This window comes from Myxine glutinosa, chromosome 11 (assembly GCF_964187855.1).
Source record: "Myxine glutinosa chromosome 11, kmMyxGlut1.1, whole genome shotgun sequence".
NCBI lineage: Eukaryota > Metazoa > Chordata > Myxini > Myxiniformes > Myxinidae > Myxine > Myxine glutinosa.
In genome coordinates, this window is record NC_136271.1 from 122,574,913 (window position 1) to 122,591,990 (window position 17,078).

General features: G+C 46.0%; 1 protein-coding gene across 2 annotated transcripts in view; it reads left to right on the forward strand.

The window, feature by feature from the left end:
* The first annotated feature begins 1,584 nt into the window (after nt 1-1,584).
* Nucleotides 1,585-17,078, forward strand: part of CLPTM1 (CLPTM1 regulator of GABA type A receptor forward trafficking) — a 47,988-nt gene continuing 32,494 nt past the window's right edge. For both annotated transcript variants that reach the window (XR_013625044.1, XM_068131115.2), the window contains exons 1-7: nt 1,585-1,726; nt 6,276-6,406; nt 12,641-12,770; nt 13,393-13,551; nt 14,307-14,421; nt 15,336-15,421; nt 15,640-15,760. Coding sequence is in view for 1 of the 2 variants with exons in the window: in XM_068131115.2 (XP_067987216.2) it covers nt 1,694-1,726; nt 6,276-6,406; nt 12,641-12,770; nt 13,393-13,551; nt 14,307-14,421; nt 15,336-15,421; nt 15,640-15,760 (775 nt within the window). In the remaining variant the exon portion in view is untranslated. The remainder of the gene's footprint in view (nt 1,727-6,275; nt 6,407-12,640; nt 12,771-13,392; nt 13,552-14,306; nt 14,422-15,335; nt 15,422-15,639; nt 15,761-17,078) is intronic.

A 17,078-nucleotide genomic window follows, 5' to 3' on the forward strand; every position in this document is an offset into this window, starting at 1 on the left:
GCCATGGTTATGATGAGGCAACGGTCCAAATCTGGGAGGATGAAAATATAAGGTTTGTGGACCAAATCTGGACCAAATACCGAAAGGACGATCAGCGGCCGACAACGTCGTTAACCAGAACTAAAGAAATCGATACTAGAAGAGGGCCTATTTGTCTGTCACCATTTTTCTTGGAGATGGTTGAACGGATCTTCGTCAAACTTTCAAAGGTTCATCAGTGAGTTCCACGGAATGTTTTAGGCAATTCTTTTTTGAAAATCTAGAAGAAAAAAAATAGATTTTTGGGGGGATTTCCTCTTTTTATAAATCGCTCTATATTGCCTGACCTTTTTGATCTTCCTGAAGCGGTCGAGGTTGGTGGTATATCTTCTTCTTCATGAACGGCACCATATTTATAGATTGACAAAACTCAACCCAAAAACATGAAGGGCACACTCACCAGCATCCTTTCCACGAATCTATCACGATAATACTGTCCCTCAAGCGTGCCTGTCTGTCCGTTCATGGAAGTGGCTTCACCCGTTGAGGGAGTGGCCACACCCATTCTGAGAGAGGCTTCAAAAACAAGTCTCCACCATTTTGTTTGCCCAGCATAGCTCTGAGGCCTTTTGTTAGGCTCACACTTTCTGACTCCCTCATAGCTTTATCTCGATTCTAATTCACCATCAGATTTCATTTTTAGCTCACCTGGAACGTTGTTTCCCCCGGAGGCGCATTTTCCAAAACCACAACACGATACTCCAAGACTGTAGAACACAAATCGCCATCTTAATACTTCCAAGAATAGAACCACCAGTTTTCTATTTATTTGGCATGTTAAATTGGGCGGTGTATAAGACTGCCTCTATCGCGCTTTAAACCTCCAGATTTTTTAAAACGATCTTTAAAATCATTATTTTATTAACATCGAAGTATATACATAAGCACTACGTGGGGTATCGTGTTCTTTGAACTCTTGTAGTTCTGTCTTTGCATCGAGTTTGTCATTAAACCTCTTCCTTACGTGTAAGTGCTGCTTCATCGGGATGAAGCCTTGTTCATCTGTTCTTCCAATTTCTCGTGGTGCTTTGCCTCTGACTGGACATCTGTCCTGATCATGGACACGTAATACGAACTAGGCAACTACAAACCTCCCAAATCCCTGCCCAGTCCCAGTCCCCCAAACAATAACCACAGTGACAGTCGCTAAACCCCAACCTCAAAAGCAACTTGATGCATCCTCATCGGGCTCCACCTCGAAGTTTCATCAATTATGAATTCCATAGGAAGGAGTGTTAGCGTTCTATATTTGCTTGTTTATTAGCTGATAAGCTTGTTATATTTTCCACCTTCGTGTTTCCGTGACAGAAATGCCGATATCTACTTGAGGTGTATGGCAACGTAAAATTAGCTTGGTTGTTGCATTTTTCCCTACTCATTTAAATCCGCCTGAGTAGGCTCCTTAATGTATTTAAAATTATATTAGATTAATATGCCTTTTATTTGTCCTGTATTTATATGTATGTTATATAAAAAAAGGCTTCGGGTAAAACGATAACAGCCAATAAGCGTTCGGCAGTGACGTTTTGGATCGCGACGCGAGCCAATCACAGTACGATTCAATAAAATCATAGCCAACAGAGAGTTACCTCACAGCAATCGTGACCTTTGACTCTGTTAAAAAAAGAAAAGAAAAAACGAAAAAGGGAACGACATGGCGACGGACGGCACGCCGGTGAATGGACAAGTAAGTGCCGATTATCGGGCAGCTCTTGCCACGGAAGCTTTTAAAACGAATGTACGTGAAGATCAACTCAAGATGCGAACGTCGACTGTGAACTATTAGTATTAATATTGCTCTTCGGTACGGACTACGGAGCGGTTTGTATTTCGCCGCTTTACCTGCACGGATTCGCGCTTGTATTCCTTTCGTGAGACTTTTCACAGATCGGGCGGGAATTCTCGGAGATTTATGATGGATATTGTTAATACTAATAGTGGATCATTCATGTACGGGATTCGTCCAGAACTTCAAAAATCGTCTGGTCCAGTCAAACCCTCCCCCTCTCCGTAAATTGCACTGTCACTTTCACACACCTCCTTCCCCTTTCTCCTTCCTGGGTAAACCATGTCACCCCCACCTTCGCTGGTAAACCGCGACGTCACCCAAACCCCAGTTAAACCGTGACGTTACTCCCCACCCCACACCCCCCCACGATTAAACCTCATGACACCTGCCACCTATCCTCCCCACCCCCTATGCCTATTATACCGTGGCCGCACACACGCCATGCCACCCACAACGCCGGCTAAACCGTGACGTTACACCTTACACCATACACTACTACCTCCACCCCCTCCCTCCACCCCCCCTCCCTCCACCACCCCTCCCTCCACCACCCCTCCCTCCACCACCTCTCCCTCCACCACCTCTCCCTCCACCACCTCTCCCTCCACCACCTCTCCCTCCACCACCTCTCCCTCCACCACCTTTCCCTCCACCACCCCTCCACCCTTCCTCCCCTCCACCCCCCCCCTCCTCCCTCAATAAACTGTATCCACACACGCCATGCCACCCACACCCCCGGTTATACCGTGATCTTACACCCTTGCCCCCTCCGGCCCCCCGATTAAACAGTGTCGTTGCACCCTATACTCCCATCGGCTGAACTGTGTTGCCGCACTTACCACCGCGCCCCCCCTCCCCCCCCCTCCCCGATAACTGTCGAGTTAAACCCTCCTCTTCCCCCCCACCCACCATCTCTCTCTGGCTAAACCTCGTCATTATCCCCCACTGGACCATCTCCATGGAGTTTTGTTTTCAGATTGCGTTACCTCGACAATTTTCTTGAAAATCTCGTGCACTGAGCAGCACTTCGATTGTTTTTATCACAGAAATTATAAGTGTTATGGTATCTTTTCCTATGCACTGTGTTGATGTTTATATAAAGTGTTATAGTCAATATGAGCAGAGTGTTATTGTTTATATAAAATGTTGTACGTTTAGTAAATATCATCATGCACATCGTTGTTCATTTGAAGTCCGTACGTCCTGAATAAACTCCATCACCAGACCTTGAGTTAAGCGCACACGTGTTGACTCGTCGCTTTCATTTGCAAAATTCCATCGAGTTCTGAATGGAAAAGTAAAATTCTGAAACCATGAAAAGTGATCAATGCATTTTTGCATCATTCATTTTGAGTATAATTGGAAACCTTTTTGTCCTTTCAAAATTGTTCATTTTTATTTATTAACAACTAGGAAGAGTACCGTCCCAAGTGATGGGAAAAGCTAGCGGAGGATCCTCCTCCCATCTCAACCCCCTCACTCTCTATCTTTCTCTCTCTCTGTCTCTGTCTCTCTCTCTGTCTCTTCCCCATCTCCCCTGTACCTCCTCTCCCTCCCATGTCTCACCTCTCCCTCCCATGTCTCACCTCTCCCTCCCCTGTCTCACCTCTCCCTCCCCTGTCTCACCTCTCCCTCCCCTGTCTCACCTCTCCCTCCCCTGTCTCACCTCTCCCTCCCCTGTCTCACCTCTCCCTCCCCTGTCTCACCTCTCCCTCCCCTGTCTCACCTCTCCCTCCCCTGTCTCACCTCTCCCACCCCTGTCTCACCTCTCCCTCCCCTGTCTCACCTCTCCCTCCCCTGTCTCACCTCTCCCTCCCCTGTCTCACCTCTCCCTCCCCTGTCTCACCTCTCCCTCCCCTGTCTCACCTCTCCCTCCCCTGTCTCGCCTCTCCCTCCCCTGTCTCGCCTCTCCCTCCCCTGTCTCGCCTCTCCCTCCCCTGTCTCGCCTCTCCCTCCCGTGTCTCGCCTCTCCCTCCCCTGTCTCGCCTCTCCCTCCCCTGTCTCGCCTCTCCCTCCCCTGTCTCGCCTCTCCCTCCCCTGTCTCGCCTCTCCCTCCCCTGTCTCGCCTCTCCCTCCCCTGTCTCGCCTCTCCCTCCCCGTCTCGCCTCTCCCTCCCCGTCTCGCCTCTCCCTCCCCCGTCTCGCCTCTCCCTCCCCCGTCTCGCCTCTCCCTCCCCGTCTCGCCTCTCCCTCCCCGTCTCGCCTCTCCCTCCCCGTCTCGCCTCTCCCTCCCCGTCTCGCCTCTCCCTCCCCGTCTCGCCTCTCCCTCCCCGTCTCGCCTCTCCCTCCCCGTCTCGCCTCTCCCGCCCCGTCTCGCCTCTCCCGCCCCGTCTCGCCTCTCCCGCCCCTGTCTCGCCTCCCCTTTTAATAAGCCAATACTATAATCTTGCCAGGAGGCAATCACAGTGTATCTAGCCTCAGAGCCAAACAAAGCAACAGGGAACGGACGAGTAGACGGCCATCCTTGTCACAAAAAAGGATATATACAAGGTATATATTGTTGTGGTTTTGGAATAAAGGATAATTCCCCCTCGTCGGTAGACGCACCACAACATGAAGCCACGCGATAGTTCAGTTATTTCTTCGTGAATGTAAGCGTAGTCCTGTTCTGTGTTAGTTTTGCGTTGAGCAGGCCCGTGAGTAGGGCGGTCTTTTGGGCGATAGCATGCCACGTGGCAGGCCTGAACAAGTCTGGCGAGGCCGAAGGGAGGCGCTGCAGGAGGGAGTGGCCGGTAAGCAACGAGCCGCCAATCAGGGCTCGAGGGGAGTGGCTAACCACGACGATGAGAGGTGGGGTTTGGAACATTCGAGTAAGGCCGGGGCGGAGCCATAAACCCTGCTCCGAGCCCCCCCTGCCCCCCCCCCACCTCAGATGAGATGAGTTCCTTGTGAGATGAGATGAGTTCAAGAGAGTTGCGCGTCAGGTCAGTCAGAGCCGCAGAGTATCGTGAGTTCAAGTTCTGAGTTACAGTTCCCTGTGAGACGAGAGATGAGTTCCCTGTGAGAGTGGATTGGAGTGGATTGGAGAATGCACGAGAACGCGCCGCCGAACGAGTGCATTGAATTGCCGGTGATCGAGATTGTACACGAACGTGCCCCGTGCCCTGTGCTCTGTGCTGTATTAATCGCGCGCTCGAGAGGACGACCCGTGCCGGGCCACAGACGCGCGACTTCCTCCTGCCTGCCTTCTCCTGCATACGTGCCGTGACCGCCAGAGAGCCACGCCGGGCGAGCTGCCCCGGAGCGACCGACGGCAAAGCGCGTTTGGCGCGCGAACCTCTCTTCTTCTCCCCATGTGCGTGAGTGGGTCCTGTGTCTGGGGATAAGCTAAGATTGATTAAGCTTCTGCTCTGTGTCCCCTTTCCTTCTGTGAATCATTGTACATAAATAATAATAAATCGTGTTATTCCTTTGATTTGACCGTTCTCGTCCCTTCCATCAATTGGCTTCGCATGGTACGAATAGAACCGCTCAAATTGGGTTCCATAAAAGTAACGGCACGAGTCGCGTGATACGCATACCGCTCGGGCGTACTCGATTAAGCATGGCTTGTGCGAGGTTCGGTCCCCGCTTTCGTGGCAGCGTGGGTGAAAGGTACGTGCGACGTTGACCCGATACCCTTTTTCACATTTGCTCCGGAAGTGGCGATTCGGCCTCGCGGACCCGAAGACCCAGGGGGAAAAAAAAGGGGGGTTAATCCCCGCCTTTGTAACGGGAACGGGCTTCGGGAGATCCGCAACTATATATATATATATATATGTATGTATGTATGTATATATATATATATATATATATATATATATATATATATATATATATATATATATATATATATATATATATATATATATATATATAAATTTGTCTTGATCAAATCTCTGTGCGACGATTGGAATATCGCCCAATTGCTCGAACTGAACCTTGGTAACACCGGTAATCGTTTGTACTGAAGTTTGAATATCTTAAACTCAAACTTGTCGTTTTGGTCCATATAATAACTGAACACGAGAGGTGTCCAATGTGTCTTGTGTATTGTAAATATCATATAGTAAATATCAATTTGTGTTGTGAAGTGCAGCGTCTTCGAGTCGGCTCGAACTTGGCATCAGGAGATGTTGTGTTTGTTTGATGTTTTACCGAGGACGTACAAAAGGATTTTTTAAAATTCAAGTTCACCCTTCAATTGGATGATAAGGGACTTTTGTTGCCCTTTCTGGTTTGGGATATTTGAGTTTTGTATGATGATGGAGAATTTTTTTTCTTTCTTTCTTGTTTACCGTTATCTGCGGTTAAATGATGTCATTGGAGTAATCTGTTATTAAATGTGCTATTAAATAATGTCAAACCCTAACGCCCCTTTCCCAAACTACATGACTGGTGACATATCCTATGAACACAACCATACCAAACTTGGTGTGTCACCAGAGGTTTGCTGTGATTTGGTGCAGGTGAGTTTGGTGGAAGGAAATGGGCCACTTGTGGAGACGGAACATGGAGAGCAACAACAGCAGGGCCAGCAGCAGCAGCAGCAGCAACCACCGACTGGCACCTGGCAGGTTATTAAAGGTGTTATGTTCAGGTGGGTTCACCAAACTTGGGCAAAGTATACAGAAATAAGCAATTGGTGTTTCAACAAGCAAAAAACAAAACAAAAAACAATGAATCCTCAGCTCTTCTCCCTTTTGGTTAATTTCTCAATGTTGTGTGATGCAATTGTTTTTGCATATAATGTCGTTTCCGGAAGAAAGAAAGCTAGTCTGTTGGGAGCCGTTGGTGAGGTATGTGGATGGACAAAAGGACCACCGAGGCACTCGGAAACATGGTGGTCGGATGATGAAGTTGGAAAGAGGATTGACGAGAAGAGGAGGAAGTTCAAGGAGTGGCAGAAGACGAAGGGTACGGGAGCAGAAACAGCAGAGCATGAAAGTTATAAGGCAGCCAGGAAGGCTGCAAAGAAAGAGGTAGCAAAGGCGCAGGAGGCATGTAGGAAAATGTTCGGAGAACGCTTGGATTCGGAAGAGGGTCAGAAAGCAGTATTCAGGATTGCAAAGCAGATAGCGAAAGAGAGGTGTGATGTGATGGGGGTGAGTTGCTTGAAGGATGAAGTGGGACAAATCGTTGTTGACCCAGATGGAATTAAAGGAAGATGGAAAAGATATATGGAAATGCTGTTGAATACAGAGAATGAATGGGATGGCAACATAGAGAGTAACCCAGTTTTAGGACCGGCAGAGAAGATAACTGAGAAGGAAGTTGAGGAAGCGATAAAAGCAATGAAGTGTAGAAAAGCGGGAGGGCCGACGGGAGTTGTGGGAGATATGTTGAAGGCAGCAGGAAGTTGGGGTGTGAAGAGAATGACAGAGATCTGTAATCTGGTGGTGAAAGAAGGCCGCATTCCAGTGGATTTGGAACTGAGTACCCTCGTCCCTCTATACAAGGGGAAAGGTGACCCTCTGGAGTGTGGCTCGTACCGAGCGATAAAGTTATTGGAGCATGGAATGAAGGTATTGGAAAGGGTGTTGGAGAGGAGGATAAGGAAGAAAGTGAAAATCGACGAAATGCAGTTTGGATTCATGCCAGGAAGAGGAACGACAGACGCGCTTTTCATTGTGAGGCAGTTGCAGGAGAAGTTCATGGAGAAGAGGAAGAAGTTGTTTCTTGGGTTTGTTGATCTGGAGAAAGCATTCGATAGGGTACCACGCAAAGTATTGACATGGGCATTGAGGAAGTTAGGAGTGGAGGAATGGTTGATCAGAGTAGTGATGGCAATGTACAAAAGAGCGCGCACAGCTGTAAGGACGGGAACAGTGGTGAGTTTGAGGTGAAGGTGGGAGTGCATCAGGGGTCGGTACTAAGTCCACTACTATTTTTAGCTGTGATGGAGGTGCTGGCTCAGAACGTAAAGGAGGGTTTACCGTGGGAGTTGTTGTATGCAGATGATCTGGTGTTAATTGCGGAAAGTATGGATGGACTGAAGGAAAAGATGAACAAGTGGAAGGAATGTATGGAGACAAAAGGTCTGAAGGTGAATATCGGAAAGACGAAGGTGATGGAAAGTGGTAAAGCATGTGGTGAGGTGGAAAGAACTGGGAAGTGGCCCTGTGCTATGTGTAGGAAGGGTGTCGGAGTGAACTCCATTCAATGTACAATGTGCCCTGAGTGGGTTCATCAAAAATGTAGTGGTCTGAGAGGGTCATTAACCAGTGTGGCAGCTACATTCAAATGTAAGGTGTGCACAGAGGGAGCTGCAGATGGAGGAAATGTTGAGTTGGATCTTGGAGACTGCGTGAAGCTGGAAGGTGTGAAAACATTTTGCTACCTCGGAGACATGCTGAATGGAGAAGGTGGATCAGACTCGGCAACGGTTGCTCGAGTGAGATGTGCATGGAAGAAGTTTCGGGAACTGAGTGGCGTGCTGATGATGAGGGGAGTGTCGTTGAAGCTGAAGGGAAAGGTGTATGCTGCATGTGTGAGAAGTGTTATGATTTATGGGAGCGAGACATGGGTAATGAACGTAGAGCAGGAACGAAGGTTGGAAAGGGTGGAAATGTGAATGGTTCGATGGATGTGCGGAGTATCGTTGAGAGAGAGGAAGACAAATGATGAATTGCGAAAGATGATGGGAATAGAGCCTGTGATTGATGCTGTGAAGAGGAACAGGTTGAGATGGTTTGGTCATGTGTTGAGGAAGGATGAAAATGACTGGTTGAGAAGAGTGGTGGAAATGAATGTAGAAGGAAGCAGAGGACAGGGAAGACCGAGAAAGACTTGGCTAAAGATGGTGGAAGAAGAAATGCGGGCAAGGGGGTTAACAAGGAGAGATGCAGAAAATAGGGCAAAATGGAGAAGATTGTCATGGGGACCGCAAGGCTAACCCCCGCTCTAGCAGGGAAAATGGCCTTTAAAATGCATGTTGTTGTTGTTGTTGTTGTTGTTGTTGTTGTGTGATGCAACTCTGTGCATATTTACCTGCACAACCAAAGGTGTTTTTCACACTGATAAAAGTTGTTGTGAATATAACACACCTGTTTGTAGCTGTTTTTTACTTCGCATCCCATGGAGCGTGTTATTTCATTACTAGTGAGGTACCCATGCTACGAATGGGTAGGGATACAAAAGCAAACTAACAATGTGGAAATGGTGAATGCTAAACCAAGGAACGAATAAATTTCATATTCCTGTGCCACCTTCAGGCACACGTGGACAGCAGGTTCGTGAAAGACTTGGGTAAAAAAAAAAACGGCGAATGGGAAACCATGAACCAATAAATTCCACATTCTTGTGCCACCTGTAGTCGAACATCAAGCATGGAGAGCAGGTTCGTGAAGGACTTGCAAGAAAAACATACCCGTTTGAATGGTTCTATACCCAGTCAATGGCGAATCTGCATATGGCGATCTGTGAATGTCATGGCTAGAAAGTAGAATCCCTCACGTCATTTCCTCATTCATTTGAACTCAATATCTTTATTTTCATTCCAAACAGCATAACTCCAATCACAAATAAAATAGCTAATATAAAAAAAAACATTTTTTTTTTTTTTTTGTATACAAGATCCAGGCTCGTATAAGAACAAACATTAATCACAAAAAAACAATGACACATAAAACATGATAAAGGGAGGCGGGAGACAAGATGGGGAGAGAGACGGAAACACACAAGTACAACAGTAGAGAGCAGGGACATCGGGAGATCTGTGGGAGGGAGAGGGCTTGGGGGGGAGGAGGCGTGGGAGAGGTATAAAACACATGGACACTGCTAGGACTTCCAGGAAAGAAGTTGGTATTTCAAAAAAGTGGATCTGGGGTGAATTAACAGGGGTAGAAAAGATCAAGGTTTTGGATGGAGGAAGATAAGAGATGGTGGTGAACAGCTGTTTTAAAGACCTGGAGGGAGGAGTGGGATTGAAGAGATTGAGGGAGTTTGTTCCAGAGGCGGGAGAAGAGAGGAGTGAAGGTGAGCAGAGAGTCTTGATTTTGGCAGTTTAACCAGAAGAGGGTTACTGGCAGATCTTGTGTGACCTGTAGGAATATTTTGGGGACAGAGCACAGACAGAGCTGGGGGAGCAAGGCCAGAGAGGAGTCGGTAGAAGACAGAAAGACCACCAACCTGCCTGCGATGAGTGAGTGAAAGGCCCTCACAATCGGCTTCATCGCGGGAGATTCCAATGATTCTGAAAGCTTTGGTTTCAACAGCGTGAAGACGAGCTAGGTGTGAGGCAGGAGCACCAGCCCAGAGGGGAGAGCAGTATTCCATTGAGCTGCGGATGAAAGCCTTGTATGTGGTGAGGAGTTCAGGTGTGCCAAGGAAGGACTTCGCACGACGGAGGATGCCCAGTTGGCGACTGGCTTCGGAAGCCAGCTGGGAAATGTGGTTTTCCCAGGAAAGATCATGGCAGATTGTGAGACCCAAAAAGCTTGGGTGACAGAACTTCTTGGAGAGGATTGTTGAGAAAGTAGATGGGAGGGTTGTCCAGTTGGTCTTTTGGGAGAGACATTATTTCGGAAAGATGTAATTAGGCACTCGTAGTGCTTTGTTTAACAGAGACATGTGAAATATACATGAGATAATGTTCAATAAAATCTGTTGATTTTGTTACGGGGTCCTCCCCTATCCCCTGGTCTCGGTAAACCTCCGAACCCCGAGAGGGTCCCCGGCAGAAAGATATGTTATCCTTGGTTGAAATCGATCAATAATGAAACCCTCAATGAAACCATCAAATGAAACAATCAAATCAATCATGAAACCACACCAAGGGTTATGAACAAACAATAATATATTATAAATCACACCGGAATCACGACACAAATAATAATAGCAATTCACCCTACAATCACTATCTTAAGATGGTACCACCTTATCTAGTCCTTTAACCCAAACTCACTGCACTCCCCCAATGTCTCTGTACCCCTCCAAGGCGAAGTCGATTCGTTCCAGTGATCGTTGGATCAATGTCCGATCAAAATCAATTGAGGCGTGGACGATCGAAGCAACCCAGAGGTCACGTGGTCCAACACCCAGCAAAATAGCGGTGGAATGGAAAACCTCCCAAAGACGCGCTCCGATGTACACGTTTGCGGTTCAATCAGCGAGTCTCCTTATAATCCTCCAAAAGCCACTTTCTGGCACAGCCGTCCCCGGCAACCCATCGGGGAATAATGCCCGGCCGACGCGACAAAAACCCTCCTTCACTGAAGGCAGCGCGTGTGGCGAAATGGCGGACGGCTTTCACTCGAGCCGGGGCTTCGAGGCAAGGATACTCCGGAACCTCAATGCAGATACCCGACTACGCAGGCTCCACAGCACTCCGGCGATATCCCCTATCGCACGAACTTCCTTTCAAGGACTCGAAGTTCACTCGCATTGTACGCTCGACCGCTCGGTACGGAGCTTCAACCAAGATCGTCTTTTTACTTCTCTCCACGCCTCTTCGTCTTCGCTCCCTCCGTCTTCCGGCTCACGATCCGATTTCCGGCCACATTTTTACCAGGAGCGCTTTTTAACCTTTTCACCACAATAACCATTTCCTATAAACAATAATAACCGCCGTTTCCTTTCCAACCCCGATAAGAATAATACTACATCACCAGCAAGGTTATAAATGGATGACAACCACACCCACGGAAGGGCCGAATCCATCACAATTTTGACTTTGATCCCTCCCTTTTATTGACGGCTGATGTACCGACAATGTCGGTCTCTGCTGCATGTATATGGTACAACAACAACAACAACAACATGCATTTTAAAGGCCATTTTCCCTGCTAGAGCGGGGGTTAGCCTTGCGGTCCCCATGACAATCTTCTCCATTTTGCCCTATTTTCTGCATCTCTCCTTGTTAACCCCCTTGCCCGTATTTCTTCTTCCACCATCTTTAGCCAAGTCTTTCTCGGTCTTCCCCGTCTTCTACTTCCTTCTACATTCATTTCCATCACTCTTCTCAACCAGTCACTTTCATCCTTCCTCAACACATGACCAAACCATCTCAACCTGTTCCTCTTCACAGCATCAATCACAGGCTCTATTCCCATCATCTTTCGCAATTCATCATTTGTCTTCCTCTCTCTCAACGATACTCCGCACATCCGTCGAACCATTCGCATTTCCACCCTTTCCAACCTTCGTTGCTGCTCTACGTTCATTACCCATGTCTCGCTCCCATAAATCATAACACTTCTCACACATGCAGCATACACCTTTCCCTTCAGCTTCAACGACACTCCCCTCATCATCAGCACGCCACTCAATTCCCGAAACTTCTTCCATGCACATCTCACTCGAGCAACCTTTGCCGAGTCCGATCCACCTTCTCCATTCAGCATGTCTCCGAGGTAGCAAAATGTTTTCACACCTTCCAGCTTCACGCCGTCTCCAAGATCCAACTCAACATTTCCTCCATCTGCAGCTCCCTCTGTGCACACCTTACATTTGAATGTAGCTGCCACACTGGTTAATGACCCTCTCAGACCACTACATTTTTGATGAACCCACTCAGCGCACATTGTACACTGAATGGAGTTCACTCCGACACCCTTCCTACACACAGCACAGGGCCACCTCCCAGTTCTTTCCACCTCACCACATGCTTTACCACTTGCCATCACCTTCGTCTTTCCGACGTCTTGCATGTATATGGTACGGTGTCTGTTATTTTATTCAGTTGGTGGCGGTCAGGCGGGGAAGAGAAACCAAACTTTTATGTTAATAATTCGCAAAGTCGGTCATTTGTAACACATTTACTGTGAAAAATGCATGTAGTTTAACTACTTCAACATAAAGCCTTTAAAATTGCATTCCATGTTTCCTTTCGTAGGATTTTGATTATTTGGCTCATCAGCAGCCTTTTCCGTCGGGGGAGTACACCCCAGGGCACTCCAGGTGGCTCGGTGAGTGGACAGGTGCGGGCACCGAGCCGAAACCTCTTTCCCAAGGACACCGTCATGGTAATAATTGCACTTTCTTTTTGAGGCATTCATAGTTTTACAATCTTGAATGTTTTGATGCAGTTTCAATGTGAAATTCAGTTTCTCACCAAATCCTTACTATAATTCACGGACCGGTGTGTGTTTTTGTCGCGCTACTCCTACAGTTCTGGGCCGATTACATCGAAACTTGCTACATAGGATCAGCATGACTCCAATTAGTGTGTTGGGTGTTTAAAAAAAAAAAAATTTGCCAGTGGTTTTGGGTGGGGGGACGGTGACGCAAAACGTCATCCACTTATTCTGCAAATGCTGCGCTATATCACTTCATTGTCATAAAACAATCTGACATAGCATGTGACTCGGTTACAGCGGTACACTTGTTCCTGACATGGGGGAACAAGGTGTCCGACCCATTCTCCGGGAATTTGAATTTTCAATTTAACCTCGTCAAAATCAATGGCTAAAACGACATGGACCATTAATTATGTTACTTATTGATTTGCTTTACCTGAAACCTTCAGATAGATTTGATTTTTCTCTTCTGTGGTATTGCGAATGCTTTTAATGGAACGTCTCCCTTAATCTTTCACAAAATCCTTCCTACTCTGCTTGTTAATTGCTGTACCTTGTGCTTTAACAGGACGTGCTGGTGTTCATCTCTGAGAGCAGTTCTTTCACCGAGTTTAACAATACGTCGCAGCTCTTCTGGGCGTTGCGTGATGTCGTGTATGGAGATTGGACATTGGGACCAAATGGTGATGGAACTTATGAACACTATGGCGAAATTCCAATCTCAGAGGTGCTTTCCCATGCCTTTCCGAACATGTTTTACTGCACAATCATTCAGGGAAGGATGAGGATAAGGAGAAGGGGATGGGGAGTTTGGGGTGGGGGGATGTGGTGAGGAGGTGGGGATGGGGGGTGGAATAGACTTCCTTTGAAGGTGGATGGAGGGTATGTTTTCACGTCTCTGTCTGTCTGTTTGTTTGTGAATGGACAAAATTTGTTGTAGAGATTGGCTAATGTAACAAAGACGAAATGATTGGATTTTGGTGAAGATCTGGATCCGAGAATTTTTAAAGTGATTCTTCACCATTGAGTTATCGGGCTGAAACCAATACAATAGCACAATATCTCAAAAAGTTATGGATGGATTCGGATGTAACTTGGTGGACAGGTTGTATGTGCGACAAGGACGAATCTATTCGATTTTGATGAACATCCAGATATGAGGGTTTGAAAATTTTCAAAGTGATTCTTCACCATTGGATGATGGGGCCAAAAACGATATATAGCATGATATTTAAAAAAGTTGCAGACGACCTGTGACAAACGGGGTGGATGTGTTGGTTAGGTGACGAGAACAAGCCGATTAGATTTTGATTCAGGTATGGATCCAAATCTGACCTATCGGCGGGATACAAAACAAACTGTTCATCCTGGCGGAGGTATGCTCTCTACCGAGTGCCGTTCTTGTCCTGAATGTAATTATTTTGTAACTATTCCAGCCCTCTTGTTGACTACCACCCATTGTCTCTTTTTTTTTTTTTTCAGGATGTGAAAAATAATGGTTCATTGTACATTCATGTGTACTTTGTGAAGAGTGGATACCACCCTGATCCCACTCATCCTCGCTATCGTCGACTTTCTACTGTTTATACTTCCCGCAGTGAGCGAACATTTCTTATATATCCTGCATCATATGCTGATGTGACGTGCTCTCAGCACAGGTAGAGCATGTCACCTTGCTATATGTTCAATGGTCATTTGAGATCAGAGACATCAAGCCATTAAAATTTTTTTTTTTTTTAGCTTTGTTTTTCTCTTTATTATGAAAATCTGAACAGCTGAATGGTGATTGGCCGAATAATAGCAGTTGGCGGGAAGATTGTCCTCACATAACTTAATAGATCAACTTTGCTCGGCCTTTAGACATGATGACCGCAAAGTTGATGTCCCCACTTTATGAATTAGAAAAATAAAATCATTTCTCATAGGGAACATATCGGAGAAAAATGGGATAGCCAAGGAATAAAATATGTAAATAAAAAGTCCCACTCCTTTTTCCTTTGCACGGAGCGGTATGTTTACTGCTTTGGGGGAAATGAGGTGCGGCTGTCATTAAGCATCTCACCTTTGTGAGCAAAAGGGGCTCAAAAATAAACCCCAACAGCTGCACCCAATTTCCCACAGCAGTTAATGTATTCTTGTCAATATGTACTTGTTAAAATCCATTGTTGGGGAGATAAACTTTTGTGAGATGGTAAGACGATGACACCGAGACACCGTTGCGGAGCCGCAGATGTTGCCTCAGCCTCAGAACAGACTAGAGCCCCATACTGCATGAAGAAGAACCAAAGCAATAATCGCAGAAGGTCTTGATGAATGGAAACTTTCGTCATAGTGTCATGTGGCGGTGGGATTGTTAAATTGAAAACCGTAACATGGGAAATGAAAAAGAAGCGATGATAGGATGTGCTTTTTCACTTGCATGTGAATGTAGTTACTGCAGACTAGTTATTAAAATCTATCTATTTATACTCTTTACTTGTCATCGCTGTGATTGCCTGACATTCTGCTTAGTGCTCAACAAATTCAAGAAAAGGAGGTTTTTAAAGACAAAGAACCTATTGACTGGAGAGACTGAGGCAAGCCCAGAGAGGATAAAGGTATTTTTCTTTATTTCACACAGATAATCCAAACCTGAATGGCGAGACATAATTTTCCTGTCCCTTCCCTGATTGGCATTTAGAAAATGGAAATTTTAAACATTTGGAGAGGATCGAGAATATAAACATTGAACACTGCAATCATTGCTGTAATGATGTGATCTTGTGAGCTCTCTGATGGTACAGCATCTTAGAAACGGTCTGATCTGTATTTGCAGAGAGCAGAAGATTATGGTCCTGTGGAAGTCCTGTCTCATTGGCACCCGAACCTGACCATAAACCTCGTAGATGATCACACGTCGTGGGTAAAAGGCTCTGTACCACCCCCTCTTGATCAATGTGAGTTTATGATTATTTTATGGTGAGATCACGAGTGAGTTTTGTGTTCAGCCTTGAGATGGACATGTTATGGTGAAGAGGAAGCATAATTTGTTCTGTGGACATTTACTGACCCGTTGCTTTGCTGGTGGGTTTAACCCTCATCCTCACCCAAGGTAAAATAAACCATTTGAGATATTTGGTGTGCGTTCTCAAACAGGACCATTTGTGAGATCACTGGACTTGGCCCGTTCACACTCGATATTGCAAGGAGACACTATTCCCTGTTTTGGACATGTCCGCTGCTTGAGTGAACATGTACCGGTTCATAACTCCCTGAAATTTGCCACGGATCTTTACCACGGTCACCGACCCGATCTAAACCGGCGTCATCCTCGAGGATGCTTAAGACTCTCTTGGTTACACCATTGTTAGCCCATGTCAATGTTGGCAGAAGGTGAAAGACTGACAGTTATAGAGGTCGCTATTTCCGTTAATCAGGCATGCGGATTAGTAGTGGTAGTTGTAGAAGGGTGCGTTCACACCCCGTGGAGTTAAAGCAGTAGTAAAATACAACGTATAGATTGGTTCAAAACATGATACATTCATTATTTATAATGCCTTTTTGAGTAAATCCTACACTTTCTGTGCTAGTTTACCATTTTTATGGTTACCATGGATACCAATACCAAACTCGAAAAACTTAAAAAAGCAAAAGAAAACGTCGGTTTTTATTTTTTTTCAAAATAAAGCATCTATTTTCATGCAACATGAATATTTTCTTTATTTATGTATCTCAAAACATGAAAACGTGTATAACCAACACAAATTCAGTTTGGACAACTCCCTCTGGCCATGCATAATAATGAAAACTAAAGAGGTTTCCTGGGGTGTACTTGCTCCCCACTAATAAACCACTGTCAGTATTTCTATCTGTGTTGAAGAAATGGGTATAAAATGAACAGGTAGTTGTGAAAAGTCAATCAAGCTACCAATGTCAGTGCTGCCTATGACTTCAGTGTGAATGCACCCCAGAATAATTTTGGTACAAGTCGGCTGATTGTGCCTCTAATGAATCAAAAATTTAGTTATGTATCGGGAAAGGTGAAACGTGTGAGTAAACAATGTCATAAAAATACACAATCGAAAATATGGTACTTTCTGAAATATTCAACAATATATGTGCTCGGTGGATCGCGGATTTGATGTTATTTACCGAGCGGTGGTATTGCCGCGACCTAACAATTCCCCCGATTCTTCCCCAACTCACCCGATTCCACCCGACGTTGACCTGGTCGCGCTATGCTAAATCAATGATGGAAAAGACACAATGACTGGG